The sequence below is a fragment of the Miniopterus schreibersii genome (assembly GCF_964146895.1).
Source record: "Miniopterus schreibersii genome assembly, chromosome: 10".
NCBI classification, from domain to species: Eukaryota; Metazoa; Chordata; class Mammalia; order Chiroptera; family Miniopteridae; genus Miniopterus; species Miniopterus schreibersii.
The window spans coordinates 30,928,622-30,946,440 of record NC_138110.1 but is presented as its reverse complement, the minus strand read 5'-3'; the positions used below and the strand labels follow the sequence as shown (position 1 = coordinate 30,946,440).

Below are 17,819 nucleotides of genomic sequence, written 5' to 3'. Positions count from 1 at the left end.
TGAATGAGGTGTCAACACCCACAGCTTCAATTATCACCTAATTGAATTATTTCCTCCAAATCTCCAAGTCAAACATATCTCAGAAGCTCAAAGACCCACATATTTCCTTATTCAACACTTAATGAGCACCCACTATGCATGAATCCCAGTGACTACTCATTGTCACCACTGGGATGTCCTATGGGTACTTCTCTGTGTCCAAAACATATTATGAGAAACTTTCTTCCAGAAGGGCAATTGAATCTGTATTTCCTAGCTTGATAAGTGGTCCCATAATCCACTTGGTCACCCAAGCCATAAACCGAGGATTTATTTGAAATGTCTCTTTCTACTTTACTATGCACCCTTAACCCCCATTCAACATCTGTGCCCACATCCAGTTAGTCAGAAAATCCTGAAAGTTATACCCTCTGAAAATCTCAGATCTGTGCTTTCTTTTTTAGCCGCTTGGCCTCTGTCTTAGTTTAGGCCTTCATCACCCTGACTCATTTTAATCTCCAATATATTCTCCATACCTGCCAACATCAGAAAATCTTGATGCAAATTTCACCATTAATTTCCTTCCCTGGAGCACTTCTCGGTTCCAAAGCACCTTCGGAATTAAGGTCAACTCCTTAGCTTGGCCATAGTATCTTTCTGCACCTGGTCCTTGCCCTCTCTCCTACCACTGTGTACTCCATTTTGAGTCCATACTAAATAACTTGCTGTCTCCCAGAGACATCACACCCTTTCCTACCTCTGTACCTAAGCGTATCTACTTGAGGAGTCCTTTATCTTCCCTCTGCACCAGCATTCCTCTCTTAAATGGCAGGGCTGCCTACTGGATAAGCATGTGAACTTAGGGGCTGAGAAAACCTGATGTCCAGTCCTGAACAAGTTGCTTTTCCTTTTACAGCCTCAATTTTGTCATTAGAGTTGTTTTGAGAATCAAATCAGGTATTTGTTGACTAAATGGTTGGATTACATATTCACTTAGTGCCTACTACCTGCCAGGCCCTGTTCTAGGAACTGCAGATCTAGCAGTGAACAAAACAGTTGAAGTCCCTGCTCTAAGGAATCTTACATTCTGTCTGGCACGTAGGAGGTGAACAAAAAAGTTATAATTATTATTCACGAGGCTTAGGTAATAGCTCTTTGGGGTAACTGCCAGACCTACTTGCCAGTTTCCATTCTGAATTAGGTGCTCATCTTCTATGGTCCCATATCACCCTCTGTGGTACAATTATTACAGTATTATGTTGTATCATAATTAGCAATATTTTTGTCTTAATCGACAACGAGCTCCTCAAGGACAGAGCCTGGGACTTTTCTCCTTCTTTGCCAGCTTCCAGTACACAAGAAATCCAGTTATAGGTGTAAAGTGAATGAATGAGCATTTTAGGATATACCTAACATTGTTAAAAAATAATATATACCAGTGAAGAGCATTTGCTATATGCCAGACACTGTGTTAACTGTTTAAATATATTATGTAACTTAACCTTCACAGCAACACTATAAAACCAGTATTATTACACTGACTTCATAGATGAGGAATCCAAATCTTAAAAATGCAAAATAACTTGCTAGAGTCAAGCAGGAGGTGAAACCTAGTCGGGCACTCAGGTCTGCCTGACTCCAGAGCCCCAACTTTACTCTTGGTGCTTGATGAAAGGAGCCATTTCTCCATGGGGCAGTGGGAGATGTAGCACAAGGTCTGCATATACTTTATTATAGGTATAGCTATATACACAAGGCAAAACTTGAATCCACAGTGGATGTACACAGGCATTTTAGCTTAGTTATATATTTTTTCTATACCAATATGTGCAATTCTGCTTACCCTGTTGAAGAGTGGGGAAACAGAAATGGTTTTAAAGTCACCAGTTCACAGTTTTAGTACCTCTTCCAGTTTAGACTATCTTTTAATAGCTCCATCCCTTGGGTGAATATTTAGTCTTTTGATACCCTTCCCTCTCCCTAGTTCCTCTGCCTAACTATACCAGGCCACTGGTTTTAGTCTTGACTGTTCTGGGGCTGCACCTGTTTGAGGAGGGAGGTGTTAGGGAGATGCTCCCTAAGGAGGGTCTTTTCCTGGAGTCGCAAATGGGAAATGAGACAAGAGAAAGCCCCTTAGGCTGAGAACAAAGCCACTACCTCTCTAAAGGCTCCCTTTGGGAACCTGAAGATGGGAGATCCTGCTTTTTCCTACTTTCATCCCCTTCTTTCCACACTCAGTTGGGGCTGGAAAGGATAGACTCCTCCCTTTCTCCTCCTGCCTGTTCTCTCTCCGTGCATCCCAGCACCCTCCTTCCCAAAGTGCAATTTGCCCTCCCCTTCTCCCTAGGGCTCAACTGGGGGAATGGCAGCCAGATCACCTGACTTTTGAGAAGAGGAATGAAAATACAGCTGTTTAATATTTTCAAATGATTGCTCCTGTTACCCCTGCATCTTAGAGGGTAATCACAGGTCTCGAGCTCTCGGGGTCCCTTTATAGTAATGTGGCTCGGAGCAGTCCTAGAGGAAGATTTACAAGGGTTCTCAGATACCTCCTTCGATTGACTTACTACCCTTCCCCTTTTAGTCCATCAACTCAAATTCTTGGCCATAGTCTCCTCCTTCACAGGCAGCCTAGAAACAATGGAAGTATTTGCTCCATAAAATTAGTTGATATAATCAATGAGCCATGCATTCAAATTCTGACAAACTTAGTCCTTATAACATCTTAGTCCTTAAAGATGTCTAATCTATTAGTTAAATATAGGACTATGGAAAAGTCAGCTATAATAAAGAACGCAAAATGAGAAGGTGTGCTCTGAAAACATTAAATACTTGATTTGTAGACTGTGCCTTTCAGCTTCAGACTGTCACTAAAGAAAGGGGAAGCTTTTGTGAAAGGGAACAAATTAGTAAGGAAATTGACAACCGTGGGTCCAGTTACAGAAATAGTAAGAGGAAACAGATCTTTGTAGCAATGACAACACTCTCAAGCCCCTTATAGCTTATTGTGCTAGGTGAGGCTTGGTGTGTCTCTCTTTTACTTAGATATATCTGTGTACCTTGTAAGTCTTGGGTCAGAATTGGATCTTTATTATAAAAGAAAAAATTCTCATATAAGCTAAGATATGAAAAAATCAACATGTATACTGTTAATTCACTGGAGTCAAGCCAGAGGTGGAACCTAGTCAGGGACCCAAGTCAGCCTGACTCCAGAGCATAAAATAAAATTATTAAAATGTAGGCCAAAAAGAGAATGTAAAATGGGGGTGGTGATGTTGTAAACCATATGATTCTAATTCTAGTAGCTTGATGCCAGAAATAACTTATTACCAGGGAGATATGCTGGAGAATTGTCAGGAATGACAAAGTTTTTACTTTTTAAAAAATCTGTATCACAAAATGATAAAGCTGATGAACCATATGGTGATGTGAACAGGTGAGGCAAATGCTAGTACTTTCTGCTACATATATTTATGCTCGTTTTTACACCCCAGTTCTTCTTTCCTTCCCACCCTAGAAAAGGTCAGAGACCACTTTTGATAACCAAAGAATCCTTCAAACTCTCTTCTTCCTGGAGCAAAGCACTGGACACATCTGGGGTCTGTTCAGAGTTTATCATCTAATCCATAGACTTTACACAGTAATAGCAAATCTATTCACAGCTATCTTTTCACAGTGGTCATGTTGAGAGTGTACATAAAGTACTTGATTCTTTCCTTGATCTACCATTTTACAAGCTCACATTAAATATAGATCACTGCTGTCTAGTCACATTGATAAAAGCGTGTCATTTTGAAGTTCCAGTTCACTGCTTTGTAGCTGCGTGACCTTGAACTGGTTACTTAATCTCATTAGTTTATTTTATGTTTAAAATAGAGGTAACAATAATAGTACCTTTCTCATAGCCAGTGTATTTGAAAACTGCATTACAATGATGTAGAACAGCCTGAGCTGTTGAGAGCTTCCAGATACTAAATTGGGTGTTCACTTGTTTGATTCAAATGGAAATAAAATAAATGACAAGGAGTTAATGATCTGCATCAGGAGGCAGTGTAAGGATGTGAATTAGGGGGTCTTGGATAACTATGATGTTCTAAAATGGTGGTTATCTTTTTTACAAAAACCCTCTTTGGGGATTCTTTTGTGCAAAAAAATGTCTTACTGTGCTATCTTTAACCTTCGCATTGTTAATGTAAAGGCTGCATTGCCGAGAAGGAGATACAGCTGCTTCTCAGGGTTCCAGGTCTGGGGCTTGTTTGGGGGAGGAGGTTGCGTCTGTTTGGAGAATGGGGGAGGAAGCTGCAAATTCTAAGCTTTAGTCTGATACATTTTCTAGAAGCAGGTCACCAGGTCTTAGGTTTTTCTGAAACCGGACCGAGTTTCATTTCAAAGGCTTAAGAAGTTGGTGTTGAAGGAGTTAAAGGGCCCCCCACACCCTCTGCCTGAATCGCTCTTTTGTGTACACAGCTGCAGTGGAGCGCAGGTCGGAAAGGAAATGGTTAGAGGAAGAGCCGGGTCTGAGGCGCGGCGAGTGTGGAGGGGGCAGGCGGTGGCCCGGCGTTTACGCGCCAGATGTAGGCCTGCCCGGTGCCTGCCTGCAGCCGCCGGCGCGGTCACGCCACGGCCCTGTGCGAATTGAGGCGAGGTGATGAGTTAGCGGGTTGCTATGGTGACGGGCCGGGCCACGTGACCCGGGTGCTGCTGCCGGCGCTTTGACGTCAGCAGCCGGGAGGGCGGGACGCAGGAGGGCGGGGCGGGGCGGGAGCCTGAGCGGGGCGAAGGGAGCTCGCGAGCGGACGGCAGGCAAGGTCTGCGCGAGGAGCAGGCGAGCGGGAAGGCACGGCAGCCACCTTCCTCACCAGCCAGCCCACGAGCGGTTTGTGCCCTTCCCCGGGAGTGCGCCAATGCCTGGTCCGACCCAAACCCTGTCCCCAAATGGCGAGAACAACAACGACATCATCCAGGATAACGGGACCATCATTCCTTTCCGGAAGCACACGGTGCGCGGGGAGCGTTCCTACAGGTAATGGGGCTGCCCCGCGGCGGAGCGGGTGGGGACCTCGGCGGGCGCGGAAATCCGGCCCGTTATATAATGAAGCCGCCGCTGCCCGGGACCGGGCTGCAGACGTGCGTTCGTGAAGGCGGTTGTGCTCCTCAGCTCTCCGTCACCATGTGTCATGTTGGATATGCATGGAGGCTTCACGACTGCAGATGGAAAGCATTTTGTGAATAGGTTTGCCGCCTGCGAGAGGTCTCCCTCCATCTCTTTGCTTCCACATTGATAAAAATGCAAGCAGCTTTTCGCCCGCTCTCCAAAGGGAGACAGGCTGTAGCACTTCCTCTCCTCCTTCCCCTTTAGATTTTAAAGGAACCATTAGGTAGGCTGTGCCCAAAGGCAGAGGACGGGGATGGCGAGGAAAATGTTTGCGCTCGCCCTGGTGTGTGTGCAGGAAAGATGGAATCCTCCAGATGAAGCTGCAGTCTGTGATGTTAAACCGCCAGATTGATGGAGCTTTGTAAGAATTCTGCTCGCTGATTGGTGCAAGGATTGACAGCAGAGGTCATGGTGTCAGGCATTCACCAAAATTTTCTTCATAGAACCCAAGGTTTATTAGAAAGAGACTGGCCTGCAAGGGACCTGAAAAAAACTGGGTGCCGTTATGCATTTTCTTAGGAGTTGAGGGCCTCCGCATGGGTGGAGGAGCCCGCCCTTTTTATTTACAGTAGGAAGGTAATTCCTGGTATTTTGCTGAGGTCTGATTTGAGCATGGGGCTGATCTTGGTCATTGTATTGTAAGTCTTTTGATTAATGAGTCGGCCCGTGTGGTTGGCATCATTTGTACATTAGCATATCTGGCAATATGTTCTAGTAGATAAGCTCATTAAAATTGTTTGCATTGTTTGATAAGGATAACAATGTAATGGAGAATGCAGCTAGAGCCTAATGCAGCTCAAGGCCAGACTTGAAGGGAGACTGATATCTTCACTCATATTTCCTCTGAAGTTCTTTTGTACTGGGGTAGTTATTTTTAAATGTTACCTTGATAACCACTAACAATGCTTTTGCTTTGAAGCTGAGCACACATACCTCTAAAGTGCATCCTCTCAGCTAGTGAGCAACAGGAAATAACTCTTTTTTTTTTTTTTTAATGCCTTCATCTAAACATTCAGATAGTATTATGGGAAGAATCTTATGTGTGTGTAAATGTTTATAAAATTATAAAATAGGACCCAAAGTACCCCACTTCCTCTGTCTTTGACCAAAGAAACACTATTTGCTGACTTTTTGCCCTGTCATCTCTGGTAGTTATATAAATACTTGGAGTTAAATTTGGCCGTGCCCAAGAAGTCACCAAAATCTCATGCCTTATGGTTCCAACTAATATGTTGTTGACATGGCATCCTTACAGATTCCAAGTGCTTGTCATTTTCTTCATGAAAACCAAAATTGGTCCACAACTTCTGGGATTCTCCTTTTGGTGACCCAAGCTTATGACTGGAAAGTTGGGTCCCTCTGTCCCTTCTCCACCTTTTTCTGTGAACGTTCCAAGGCCTAAAATAGAATTAAAAACAAGAACCCTGAGTCGCTTTTAATCCTCAGTTATTTAAAGTGTCCTTATAGGTAATACTTGAAGCCCTCACTTATTGAATGATTTCATCTCTGCCATTTAGGTAGCAGTTGCTTTTAAGACAGAGTTCGAATTTTACCATGCGGGCCAAAGGATATGGCCTAGTTGGGTTTTATTAGTCATATGAACTTGCTTGAAATGTCAGTGGAAAATTACTTGGTGGAAAGGTTAAATGCGAATTTTGGTGATAAATTATTGCTTTAAAATAAAATTTTATTTACCTTTTTAATCCCATCCAAGTTATTTCCATCTCCTGAATTATTCCCAGTTTGCTTTCTGAGTCTCTATAATGGTATCTGAAATTACGTGAAAAAACTGAATTGGAATGAAGATCTGCCTGAACAAATTCTTAAGTCACTATGGGCATCATTGCATTTTTATTTTACATAATAGGATTATTGGGCACTATAGTGAGAGATGTCATAGGTTTAATGAAGAAGCCTCCCAAATTGCGTATGTACTGTATTATATAAAGGGTGCACACAGGGATAGACATGCTTGATGCTATCCTCGATCTGCTTTTCTTCCAAAGTGGATGACCAGTGTCTCATAACTACCACTTATTTTTCTGTAGGGATGTAGGGGAAGGAAAAATGCAACACATTTTTCTATCCAGGATCTGCTTTATAATTATTTTGGCATCCTGAGGCTGGAATAATATTGCCATTTAATTGCTGAGAAAACTTGAAAAGCAATTTGAAAGCCAGAGTAGCGGTGTAACCAAAGAAGTTTTGCTTTGGCTATAGGTTCATTATAGCCCTCACCAATGGGAAATGCTGGAGAGTTCTGTTTGAGCCCCATGGAAGGCCCAGAGCCCTGGGATGTCAGAGAAAATTCCTTGTCCTTTTACTGACTTCTAGGTAGGGCCCCCAGCGGGTCCTTTATATTTTTGGAGATACCTATTTGTTCATTACCTATATCTCACTGCATTCTGGTTAAGTTTTTGTGAGGTTAACTACAAAACGTTTAAAACAAAGACTTTCTTAAAAGAAAAGAGCTATGTAAATATAAGAAGAATGTTGTGATTGCTGAAAGAACTCTTAGGAGCTCTAGGCCAAACAGCCCTTACCTGGCAGGTAGCACAGCTGAGAGGAGGAAACAGCTAGATAGACAGTGCTGAGGAAGCAGTCACTCTTCCCAGCAGGAGACGTGATTGCCATAACATTTGCACCAGATTGTTTATAAATAAGGGTCAAATATGGTTCATGACCCAGATATCTTAACCCAGGTATCTCTTAGTGTAAACAGAGCCCATTTTTCCAGCCTGGACTGGAGTGGGTAGTAAATCATTATTGAAACCTGTGTGCACTTTGGTTAGAAGAACTAGTTTCCTTTAGAAAATTACCCCTCCATTAATCATTTCAGTCGAAAAGAGCAAGTGCAAAAATGGCTCAGCAGAGCCATGTGGACATGATTCCACAGCTCATGTCCACTACCATGTGATGGCCTCCTCAGTCTCAGCTTCCTCATTGCATTTATGAGCACTAGAAATCCATATGTGTTAAGAGCCGCTTAAAATATAAATGCAGCGTGGGCCATTTGAGGTGACACTGTTTAATTCACAGAGTGAGTGAGTCCTGCTCTGGCTGTCCCTGGGGAGGCTACTCCCTATAGCTGTTTCATGCAGATGCTAGTAGGAAATGAGATTTATTAACTGGATCTCTGCCCACCGCATCTTTGTTTGCATACTCCAGGCTTTTAAGAATGAACGTATAAGTCCAGAGGACTATTTCCACATGGGTGTTTGAACATGCAACTACAGTAGTGTATGTTTCTGAATACTTTAAAAAAAAATTAGTTGGCTCCAGGAAGTGGACTGTAAAAAAGAAAAGCAAAATAAAAACTTAAGCCTAAAACATTGGCTCTGACATCCAACTTTGCCAACTTTGAAAATGAACTCTTGTTAAGAAAAACAAAAAGAAAAATTATGCATGTGTGCATATGTATGTAAAAAAATAGTCATGAAAGCATGTTCCATTTAATAGAAGCTATTATAACATGGCTCACTTTAATCAGAATGTAGATTTCAGATCATACTCCCCAAAACAGCAGCTGCAGACATTAAAAATCTAGCCTCATGTGTTTCTGTTATGTATGCATCATCTGGGTTTACTACTGTCCTAGGACAGTAATAAAAAAATAGTGATTTTTGTCCTTAATATTTTTCTTAGTTTCTGTAAAATCAAAGGATTGCTTGATGCTTCGATTCTTAGGTGCCCAATATTTGAACTTCTTTTCAGGGTCCTTTTCAGAGCTTCCTTAAGGGTCCCCTTAGTGAGAGGCTCACCCCTCCTCACCAGCGCCTGTCACCAGTTGTATCTGTTTACAGTACATTATCTTAGTGGAACTGTGGTTTGAAATGGTCTTCTGAATTTAGATGGTTGTTTTCCATATGTGGTATTTTTTCTATATTTACAGGGACCTCTTGAAGCTACAATGAATAATCCCTTAGATTAATGGAGGGGGAAATATTGGGACTAATCTCAGTATTCTGTTTGGTTTGGAGAATTAATTTGACAAATATTTGAGAGTCTGCTCTGGGCAAGCTCTCTGCTGGATGCCCCTTCAAGGACCTTGAGTTCTAGCAAAGTCAGATGTGTGAGCAGCTCATTTTGTAACAGATATACCTTGTGAATATTTGACTTGGTCTGAAAGCAAAAGTGGTTTGCACTTCCTGAGCCCACAGTGACTCAAAGTAGAAAAAGATACTCTCAAGGCCAATATACTATAAGAAGCTAAACAACACTGTGGGAGACCAAACATTTTGGTGAAAAGAGTGTAGGCTTTATAATCAGAATTTTGATTGGCCTGGCAAGGTGCACGTTGGGCAGTAGTGGAAAATAAGGCAGGAGCATTGTAAGGCAGGCAGGGTGGTCAGAACTTGAAAATGGAAAGCCATCGAAAGCTTACTAATCAAAAAACAGCATAATGTAAACAGAAGTGTGCAGGCCGAAATTGATGTCCTGTTTTGAAGTGAGAGTTAAAAGGAAACTAACAGTGTCCCACCCTGCAGGCTCCAGAAGTACTAGAGAATCCTTAATTCACCAGGAGAGAGCTCTCTGGAACCCACGTAGGGATCAGGACAAGGTAGATGTTCCCTGGCTCCAGGCATCTTTCCTGGAGTAGAAGCAATCACAGCTTCATCCCGTAACAGGACTGATACTTGGGTCAGACAGTGGCTTCAGAATTTGTAGAAGCCCATTTCATAGTTAGCAGCCTAACTTCAAGGGTAGCTAGTCTATACGCTCACACTATTCTAATCATCCCAAACTCAAAAGCAAGGTTTCTGGTACTTCATTGTGAAGGATCCTCCTGAGTCATTTAATACCATAAAATGTACAGACATGACTGATGAAACTGCTCAGGGCACTCCATGTGGCTCCAGTGCCATTTCCTCTGACAGCTGGAAGGTGATCACCTTGATGGCAGGCCCTGGAGTAGACTAAGAATTTAACTTGGATTGTATGGGTTTGTTTACTTTTGAATTTTGTCAGTTTCACTTTAAAGGAAAAATTGGTCTATTCCTCTCCTGTGAAAAGCATCTTTTCCCACAATGAAATATGTTAGAATATGCATATATATTAGAATAGTTTCCTTTTCCTGATGTTAGGTTATCTTTCAGCTACCAGCCACTGTAATACTAAATTGAATATGTCATGTTTATCTAGTATCTTAAGCACTGTTCCAGCAGCCCTTTTTCTTATACTACTCCACACACATCCCATCGGTATCATATGAACCTTGTTTTTTGTTCTTTTAAAATTTTGATTGTTTATCTTAGTGTTTTGGCCCTTGGAATTTATATTATGTTGAGAGAGTTCTTTCAAAATGGAAACCTACAGTTAACATAGGCAAAAACTAAAATTATACAACTTTCACCTTATAACATGAATCGAAGAAATTCCTCCCAAATATGTTTTTGTTATATGCATTCCCCAAATCCTCATTTATTTTAATGAAAATAGTCATTAGTGAGGTACGATTAAGCAGTTTTATAGGCCACCAAGAAATAATTTTTTAGTAAGTTACTAAAAAAAAAAATACTTGTGTATTTTCAGGGTCAGCTCTCCCCAGGCTAATTAGGATTTTACTCACTTAAACCAGGACGGACTTTTTTACTTAAAGCATTATTTTGTTTTTTCTAAATGTGGAAATATATACATAGGACGGTAAAGTCGATGGCTGCTTTTAGTGATGATGTCCTTTTGTGTCAGTTGTCTGGAATTCAGTCTTCCTGTTATTTCTAGACCTCGTTTGGTTTGGGCAGGGTAAAAATGTGCCAAAAGAACCAGATCTGGGCCATGACTTGGAACAGAAGAGGAACAGGGCAAGGGATTTGAGAGAGAAGAACACATGTTATAAATAATACAGTGTGCTTGGTGGACGTCTATAAAACTTGTGATCCCACACAGAGAATTGGTCCTGAAGTTTATGTCCAGTGTTTGTCGTTGCATAATCCTAAAAGGACAGTGCTCTCCATGTGAGACACACCTTAGATTTCTGTGATCCTGTTTTACTTTCTCAGGAAGTAGTATTTGTTTTTGTTTTCTTTTAAAGACATTTATTTTTTGTTCTTTAGAGTCAGCCTACCTTGGCAAAACCCTGAGCAGTAATTTGTCAAAAATGCCAGAGACCTTGACTTGACATCTCAGGGAGGCATTCTTATGTTCAGTTTTACTTTTGTTATAAACAGTAGTATCCTTTCGTTTAAGAGCGTGATTCCCTGCAAGGTTTGCATTTGGTGCTCGGCATATCAGGAGAAAGTGAAGCTACTAAAATGAGCTCCTCTTCCCCACCCCAACCTACTTCCTTTTTATCATTTTAGAAGACCAAAACATGTTTTCAGATTGCTAACAATAAAAAATTTTAATTCCGGTTCCCCTCCTTTCATCTTCCCTACACCGCTCCCCACCACCTGACCCCCTATGTAGAAAAAAAAATTAAAAAAAAAATTTTAATTCCTATTCTTTAAATAATTACACAGTTATTGTTATATTAAAATTTAAACCAAAATTCCGGCAGACTCTGTTCTTTTAGCAAAATTGAGTTTCTTCTCTATGCTAAACTCCATGCTGGGCACTTAGAACACAAAGATAAATAATGCACAGCCCCTCCTTGAAAAGCCTCTAGTATGTAGGACAACAGGCAAAGAGGGAGGAATCTGAGATGGGGAGATATTCACATCTGAGCCCAATAAAGTAATTTTGTGATTATTGTCTGATACCTGGCGGAGGCAAAATTACCACTCCTGTAATTTTCAAAAGCTTTCAGAAATGGAGCATGAAAGTAAAAACTGTGTTTGAGTGTGGGAGTCCCCTACCATGAGCTCTGTGTATGAGTTTTAGTACAGCCCTAAGGCACAATTTTGAGCATTGTGGAGTGGCCTATGTGGTGGAAAGGTTACTTCTCCTTTGCAGAGAGTCACTTGAAGGCAAGTAAAAATGCTTATCTCTTTTGGTTCCCCCAATTTTTATGGTATTTGTATTGACCATCACTAGGTTAAAAATGATTACACTGTACTAATTTTTATGTAAAAAATGAGGAAAATGAGAGTATGTGCTCATCATATTTACTTGATATGCCTGGAAAAACTGCAGGGATATAAATTAATAATGGTGGGAACTGGACAGATGGGTCCCTGTGTATCTTTTTATAGAGTCTTATTTTAACAATGGGTTTTACCTGATGAAATATATTGGGCATTATCTCAAAATATTCATGGGCTTACTAAAGTCACATGGATGATATTAAACATTTGCTTAATGCAGTTACCACTCTTAATTAAAACAATATCACAAGTCACAGATGAAATGGGCTCCTAGAGCATCTGCCCTTTGAGGTTTCATACATCTTAATCCATAGTCCATATTTTGTTTCACTTTCTCCAGCGTACATTTGGATCTGCCTCCTGTGGTTTTTTGTGATGTGTCCAGCCTGCTTAGTATGCTCCATGAATCTTGTACAAACTGCAAAATAATCCTCCGAGAGGGTTCTTTTTCCATATCCTCTTTGAGTTTTTGTTTTCTTCTCATTTTTTGAGCACCTGCTGTGTGTCAGGTACTGTGTGGGGATGTAAAACAGTGAGACTTCCGGTTACTGCCATATTTTAGCCACTCTGCTGCAGTCCTCTGCCCTCCCCCAACTCTTAGCCTAACCCCCACATTATGAACAATACTGAGTAGTACCTGGCCTTCATGTGACCCCTGCGATAGTGCTAGTGTGACAGTGGCAAGGAAACAAGCCATCTGCATTCGCCATACCCCTGCTCCCAACCTGAGTGAATCCCCGTGGAGACTGACCAATTAAGAGTCCCCAAAAGAAGAGCTTTGAATGCATTACCCCAGCTATAGAGACCTCACCATCAATAGCCCTGACATAGCCGGCCTGTGGGGCTTGCGAGCTGACGACTCTGCTAACAAGGGAGGAAACGGAAGAGGGTGACTGGTGGGTGCAGCCTGGAGGGAAGTGGGCCCAGCACATGGTGAGGGCTTCTTGGGGTGGATGTGCCAGCCCCTCGCGCCTCCTCCTCCTCGCTCCCTCTTTCTGTTTCTGGGAGTAGAGTAAATCTGTCCCTGCAACACTCGCTCTCCAGAGGGAAGGAGAGAGATGAGTCATTAGCCACCTAGGTGGGGGACTAACCACAGGAGGGAATGGAGACCTGTAAGTCTTTCCAAAATCCCTTAGTGAGGCTAGCAACACACAATAAATTGAAAAGCAGGTTTGGTGTTTGGGAAGCCAATTTTTCTCTCCCTGGAACTTCTGACAGGCATATAGCATTGTCATACCACTGGCTTTAAGGTGACGGTGTGAATAACAGCGAACATGTTTCCAGCCTGTGGCATGTGTGTCACTGCTACCTCAACTCCAGTTCAAAACTTGATCTTGACTGGAAAGTTGGCCTGGACTATCCAGCACCCCTCCTTCCTACCCCACGTTAAGACCAACTGGGTCTCAAAGTCACAGATTGCTACTTGGAGAGGCAGTGTGATATAGTGGCAAAGCTTGGGCTTTCGCTTGAGACTTTTCCAGCTGCATCCCTTTCTAACTACGTGATCTAGGGCAAAAGTTTTAGCCTTTCCAAGCCTCATTTTCTTAGTGTGCAAATGGAAATAATAGCATAACATCATAGAGTTCTTAATGAGGATTTAAATCAGATATGGAATATAAAGTATACCAAGCAGTGACTGGTAGAGCTAAATGCTTTTAAAAATATTAGCTAGTATTGTTGCTTGTAGTTTTAATCTACCCTTTTACCCTGTCTTTATATTAATCTATGACCTTTGTGTCCTCAGTACCTGGTACAATACCTGGCACGTAGTAGATGTTCACTAAAGGTCCAAGTTGAATATGGAAAAAATTCAAACAAATTATACTATAGTCTTTTCCACTCTTATCAACTTTATTTAAGAATTAATTTACATAATTGCACCCATTTAGAGTATATGATTCAGTGAGTGTTGGCAGTATATATACCCTTGAAGCCATCACTCCCAAGATTCCTGATACCCTTTGGAGTTCATAGCTCCTCTGCCCCAGGCAACCACTGCTCTGCTTTCTGTCACCACAGTCTAAATTACATTTTATATAAATGGAATCCTACAGATTGTCCTCTGTAGTGTCTGACTTCTTTTACTCAGCAGAAGGATTTTGAGATTCATCCAGATTGGGTTGAGTACTCTGTATTGCTGAGTAGTATTTCATTGTATGGCTATACAATATTTTGTTTATCGCTCACCAGTTGAGCATTTGGATTGTTTCCAGTTCTTAGCAATTATAAATAAAGTCTATGAATTTTCATGTACATGTCTTTGTGGGAACATATGTTTTCATTTCTCTGGGGTAAATACCTAGTAGTAGAATGATTGGATCATATAAGTGGTATTTAACATATAATATCGTATACCAGCTATTCTTAAATAAATAAATATTTTTAAAAATTAAAAAAGGAACTTAAGATACTGCAAATAATTGCCCAAAATGGTTGTACCATTTTACATTCCTACTGGCAGAATGTGAGAGTCCAGTTGTTTCACATCCTTGGCAACACTTGATATTGTCAGTCTTAAGTTTTGGCCATCCTTACAGATGTATAGTGATATCTCATTAAGATTTTAATTTATATTTTCCTGATGGTTAATATTTGCTATCTTTTCATGTGCTTATTGACCTTTTGGGTATCTTCTGTAGTGAAATGTCTGTCCAAATCTTTTGCCCATTTTTAAAAATTAGGTGGTCTATCTTATTGTTATAAAATATATTCTGAATACTATAATATAGTCTTGACTTAGATTTTAGTGGGTATGGGTCTGTTGTTCTTGACTGGAATATAAACCCCTCAAGAGAAAGAATAGTTGTTTCTCCCTGGTCTTTGTCCACAGTGCCTTTTCTAGCAATTTCGTCCAGCTCTCAGCAAGTATATATAAAATGGTTATATTAAAATAGACTGCAAACTAATAACAGGATCATTATTTTAGCTCAGAAATAAAACCCCACTAAGCCCACTTTAAACATTTGATATGAAAGAGTTAAATTTAGGAACTAGGTTTTCTATGGGTTCTTGTTAGATAAGAGAAGCTTTTTTAATTCTGTGGAGAAGAGCCCTGTAATTATGTAGATATTCTTTTCTTTGTATTGAGTGTCCCTGTAACACTAGATCATATTTTCCATTATTAAATTTTGAGGAAAATGAGTGTAGAAATTCTTTCTTTTTTAAAGCAGCAGGGACCCATTTTCATGCTTTCTAAATCTTGCCCTTGATAATTAAAGCATTAGATGCTCTCCTTTTTTTTTAAATTCTGAGGTAAACATCCCCCGATTCTTCTTGCTCCATTCTCATTCTGTGTGATTTCACAGTTTTGTTGTTGCCAGTTTGACTCCTGACTTCTCTAAACCCCTAAGGAGAAATTGCCTTAAGTAAAATTTGGAAACTGGGAAGCTAAAGCCCAGTAAGGTCTTGCACTTACCTGAAAGGATCTACTAAGAGACCATGTGATTTTGAGAGGGTGAGAACGCTTGGCTTCCAGAATCTTTCCAGCTAAAAGCCAAATTTCTTCGCTACATATGTTTCAAAATCCAAAGAGATTAAAAAATATACGATTTCACAAATGCCCTAGGCCTAAAAATACATTTTGTGAGTGTAACTTATTTCATCTGTCATTTATTTTATTGCAAATCTTCAGACCAAATTTCAGATGAGTTCCTGCTTCCAGGATGGCAGTAATCTCTTGCTATCCCGGTTATAGAGGATTATTTTCTGTGTCCTGGTTGGGACTGAGCAGGTCACAGGCACTCAAGTGTCAGTTGAGAGTGTTGTTTTTGCTTTAATTGAGGTTGTTCCACGAAAGGAAGCCAAATACTATTGGACAGGACATCCTGTGATTCCCTTAGTTTATGATGGCCAAGGACGTGACTTTTTTTTTTTAAGATGATTACTTGCTTCCTTTCCTGTTAACAAGGACCGATGATGTCCATTGGCTTTAAGTACTCTAACTAGCACACAACTAAACCTCCCCCCAAAATCACCTGAGAATTATAGGACATGGGAAAATATGCATGTCTTTTTATGTGAGCCAACAATGATTTGGCCATTGTTAGCATTGGTTAGCAAGTGACCACTGATTCTGTTGTTTTGAAATAATAATTAACTGAAAAAGAGGAGAAATTATCAAACTAGTAGTTCTTGGAAGCAAACATGTTAACATAAAATTCTGGAATCAGGTATATTGTGGTACACCTACACAATGAAATGTAGTACAAATATTACACATGAAGAAGATATAAAAGATATTCACAATATGTTAAGAGAAACAAGCTTAGTACAAAAGTGTATATGTACTGTATTGGTTTCCTAGGGCTGCCATAACAAATGACCACAAACTAGGTGACTGGAAATTTATTCTCAGGTGTGGAGGCTAGAAGTCTGAAATGAAGGTGTTGGCAGGGCCGTGCTCCCTCCAAGGGCTATTGGGGGGCCGGATGTCATTCTTGACTTCTTCCTACTTCTGTCGGCCCTATCCGTTCCTTGGCTTGTGGCTAGCCATACCACTCCAATCTCTGCATCTGTTATCTCATGGCCTTCTTCCTGTCTCCGTGTTTCTCTGTCTCTACTGTCCTTTTTATAAGGACACAAGTCACTGGGTTTGGGGGGGGAGAGAGAGAGAAAGAGAGATCCCTGACCAGGGCCGAGAATCGAACGTGCCCTTGGCCATGAATTGAACCAGTGACCCTTCGGTATGCAGGCTGACGCTCTAACCATTGAGCCACATTGGCCAGGGCTATAAACCCACTTTTATATATAAGCATGTGTGTATAAAATTCATATACCTATACCCTCCCCCACACACACACACATAAAAAAGGTTTTTAATTTTATTTTTATCTTTATCTTCTACTTTTTGTATAATGGAAATGTACTGTTTTTATATAAAAATATTTTGAGAAATAAAAAGCAGTACTTAAACATTTTCCTTTTAAAAAAGTCTTTTTTTACTAACATCCTACCGTGAGTTTGTTTTCTTTGCTCATTAAACAGTTCTGAGATATTTTATCCTTAATTTAAAATAAGAATACTTAGTAGCATAGAAATACACACATCAAAATAAATATGAGTTGCTTTTTATGGTTTTGTTTATTATGCTTATTAAATTAATTATAACAATAGCTAAATTTTAAATAAAGTAAAATAGGTCTTGAGACATCGGGTCAACCAGTAATAATATCAAGTCTTTGGTTTACGTCTGGGGAGCCAAAAAAAAAGTTACAATTATACTCAGTTTGTCAAAAAAATCCAGTTTTAAAGTCTGTAAGTCAAATTAACTCTAGGAACCTAGAAACTAGGACAGGATGGTGCTGGGACAGGACGGTGAGGCACTTTACCAAATTTTATCAAATTGGTTCAAATACTTAGTCATTTTTAACACCCAAATTAGCTCTAGAGCTAACTTCATCCACTCACCCTTTGGAAGACTTTTCTGTCTATAGTAACAGCTCTAGTTATTTAGTCAAATAGTTTATAAGGTCTTCTCATAAGTAATTTCCTTTCCCTTAATTACCCTGTGAGTGCTCATTGGTCAGCTGTTATTTTTCTGTTTTTAAGTATCCCAAGTTTAACAAAACATTCTAAATTCAGTAGAGACCAGAACCCCCAACAGTTGTTAAACTACAGGAGTATATTACATTGTACTTTGCTCCTGCAAGTGCTCGTACCTAGCA

General features: G+C 40.4%; 1 protein-coding gene across 3 annotated transcripts in view; it reads left to right on the top strand.

The window, feature by feature from the left end:
• The window catches only part of MAPRE2 (microtubule associated protein RP/EB family member 2), a 129,194-nt gene that overhangs the window by 41,057 nt on the left and 70,318 nt on the right, over window positions 1–17,819 (top strand). Inside the window, exon 1 of one of the 3 annotated variants that reach the window (XM_081149612.1) lies at window positions 4,743–5,002. The exons of the other annotated variants lie outside the window; for them this stretch is intronic. Within the exon in view, the coding sequence (XP_081005738.1) occupies window positions 4,884–5,002 (119 nt within the window). The 5' untranslated portion in view covers window positions 4,743–4,883. Of the gene's footprint in view, window positions 1–4,742; window positions 5,003–17,819 lie in introns of those variants that run through there. 3 annotated transcript variants of the gene reach the window in all.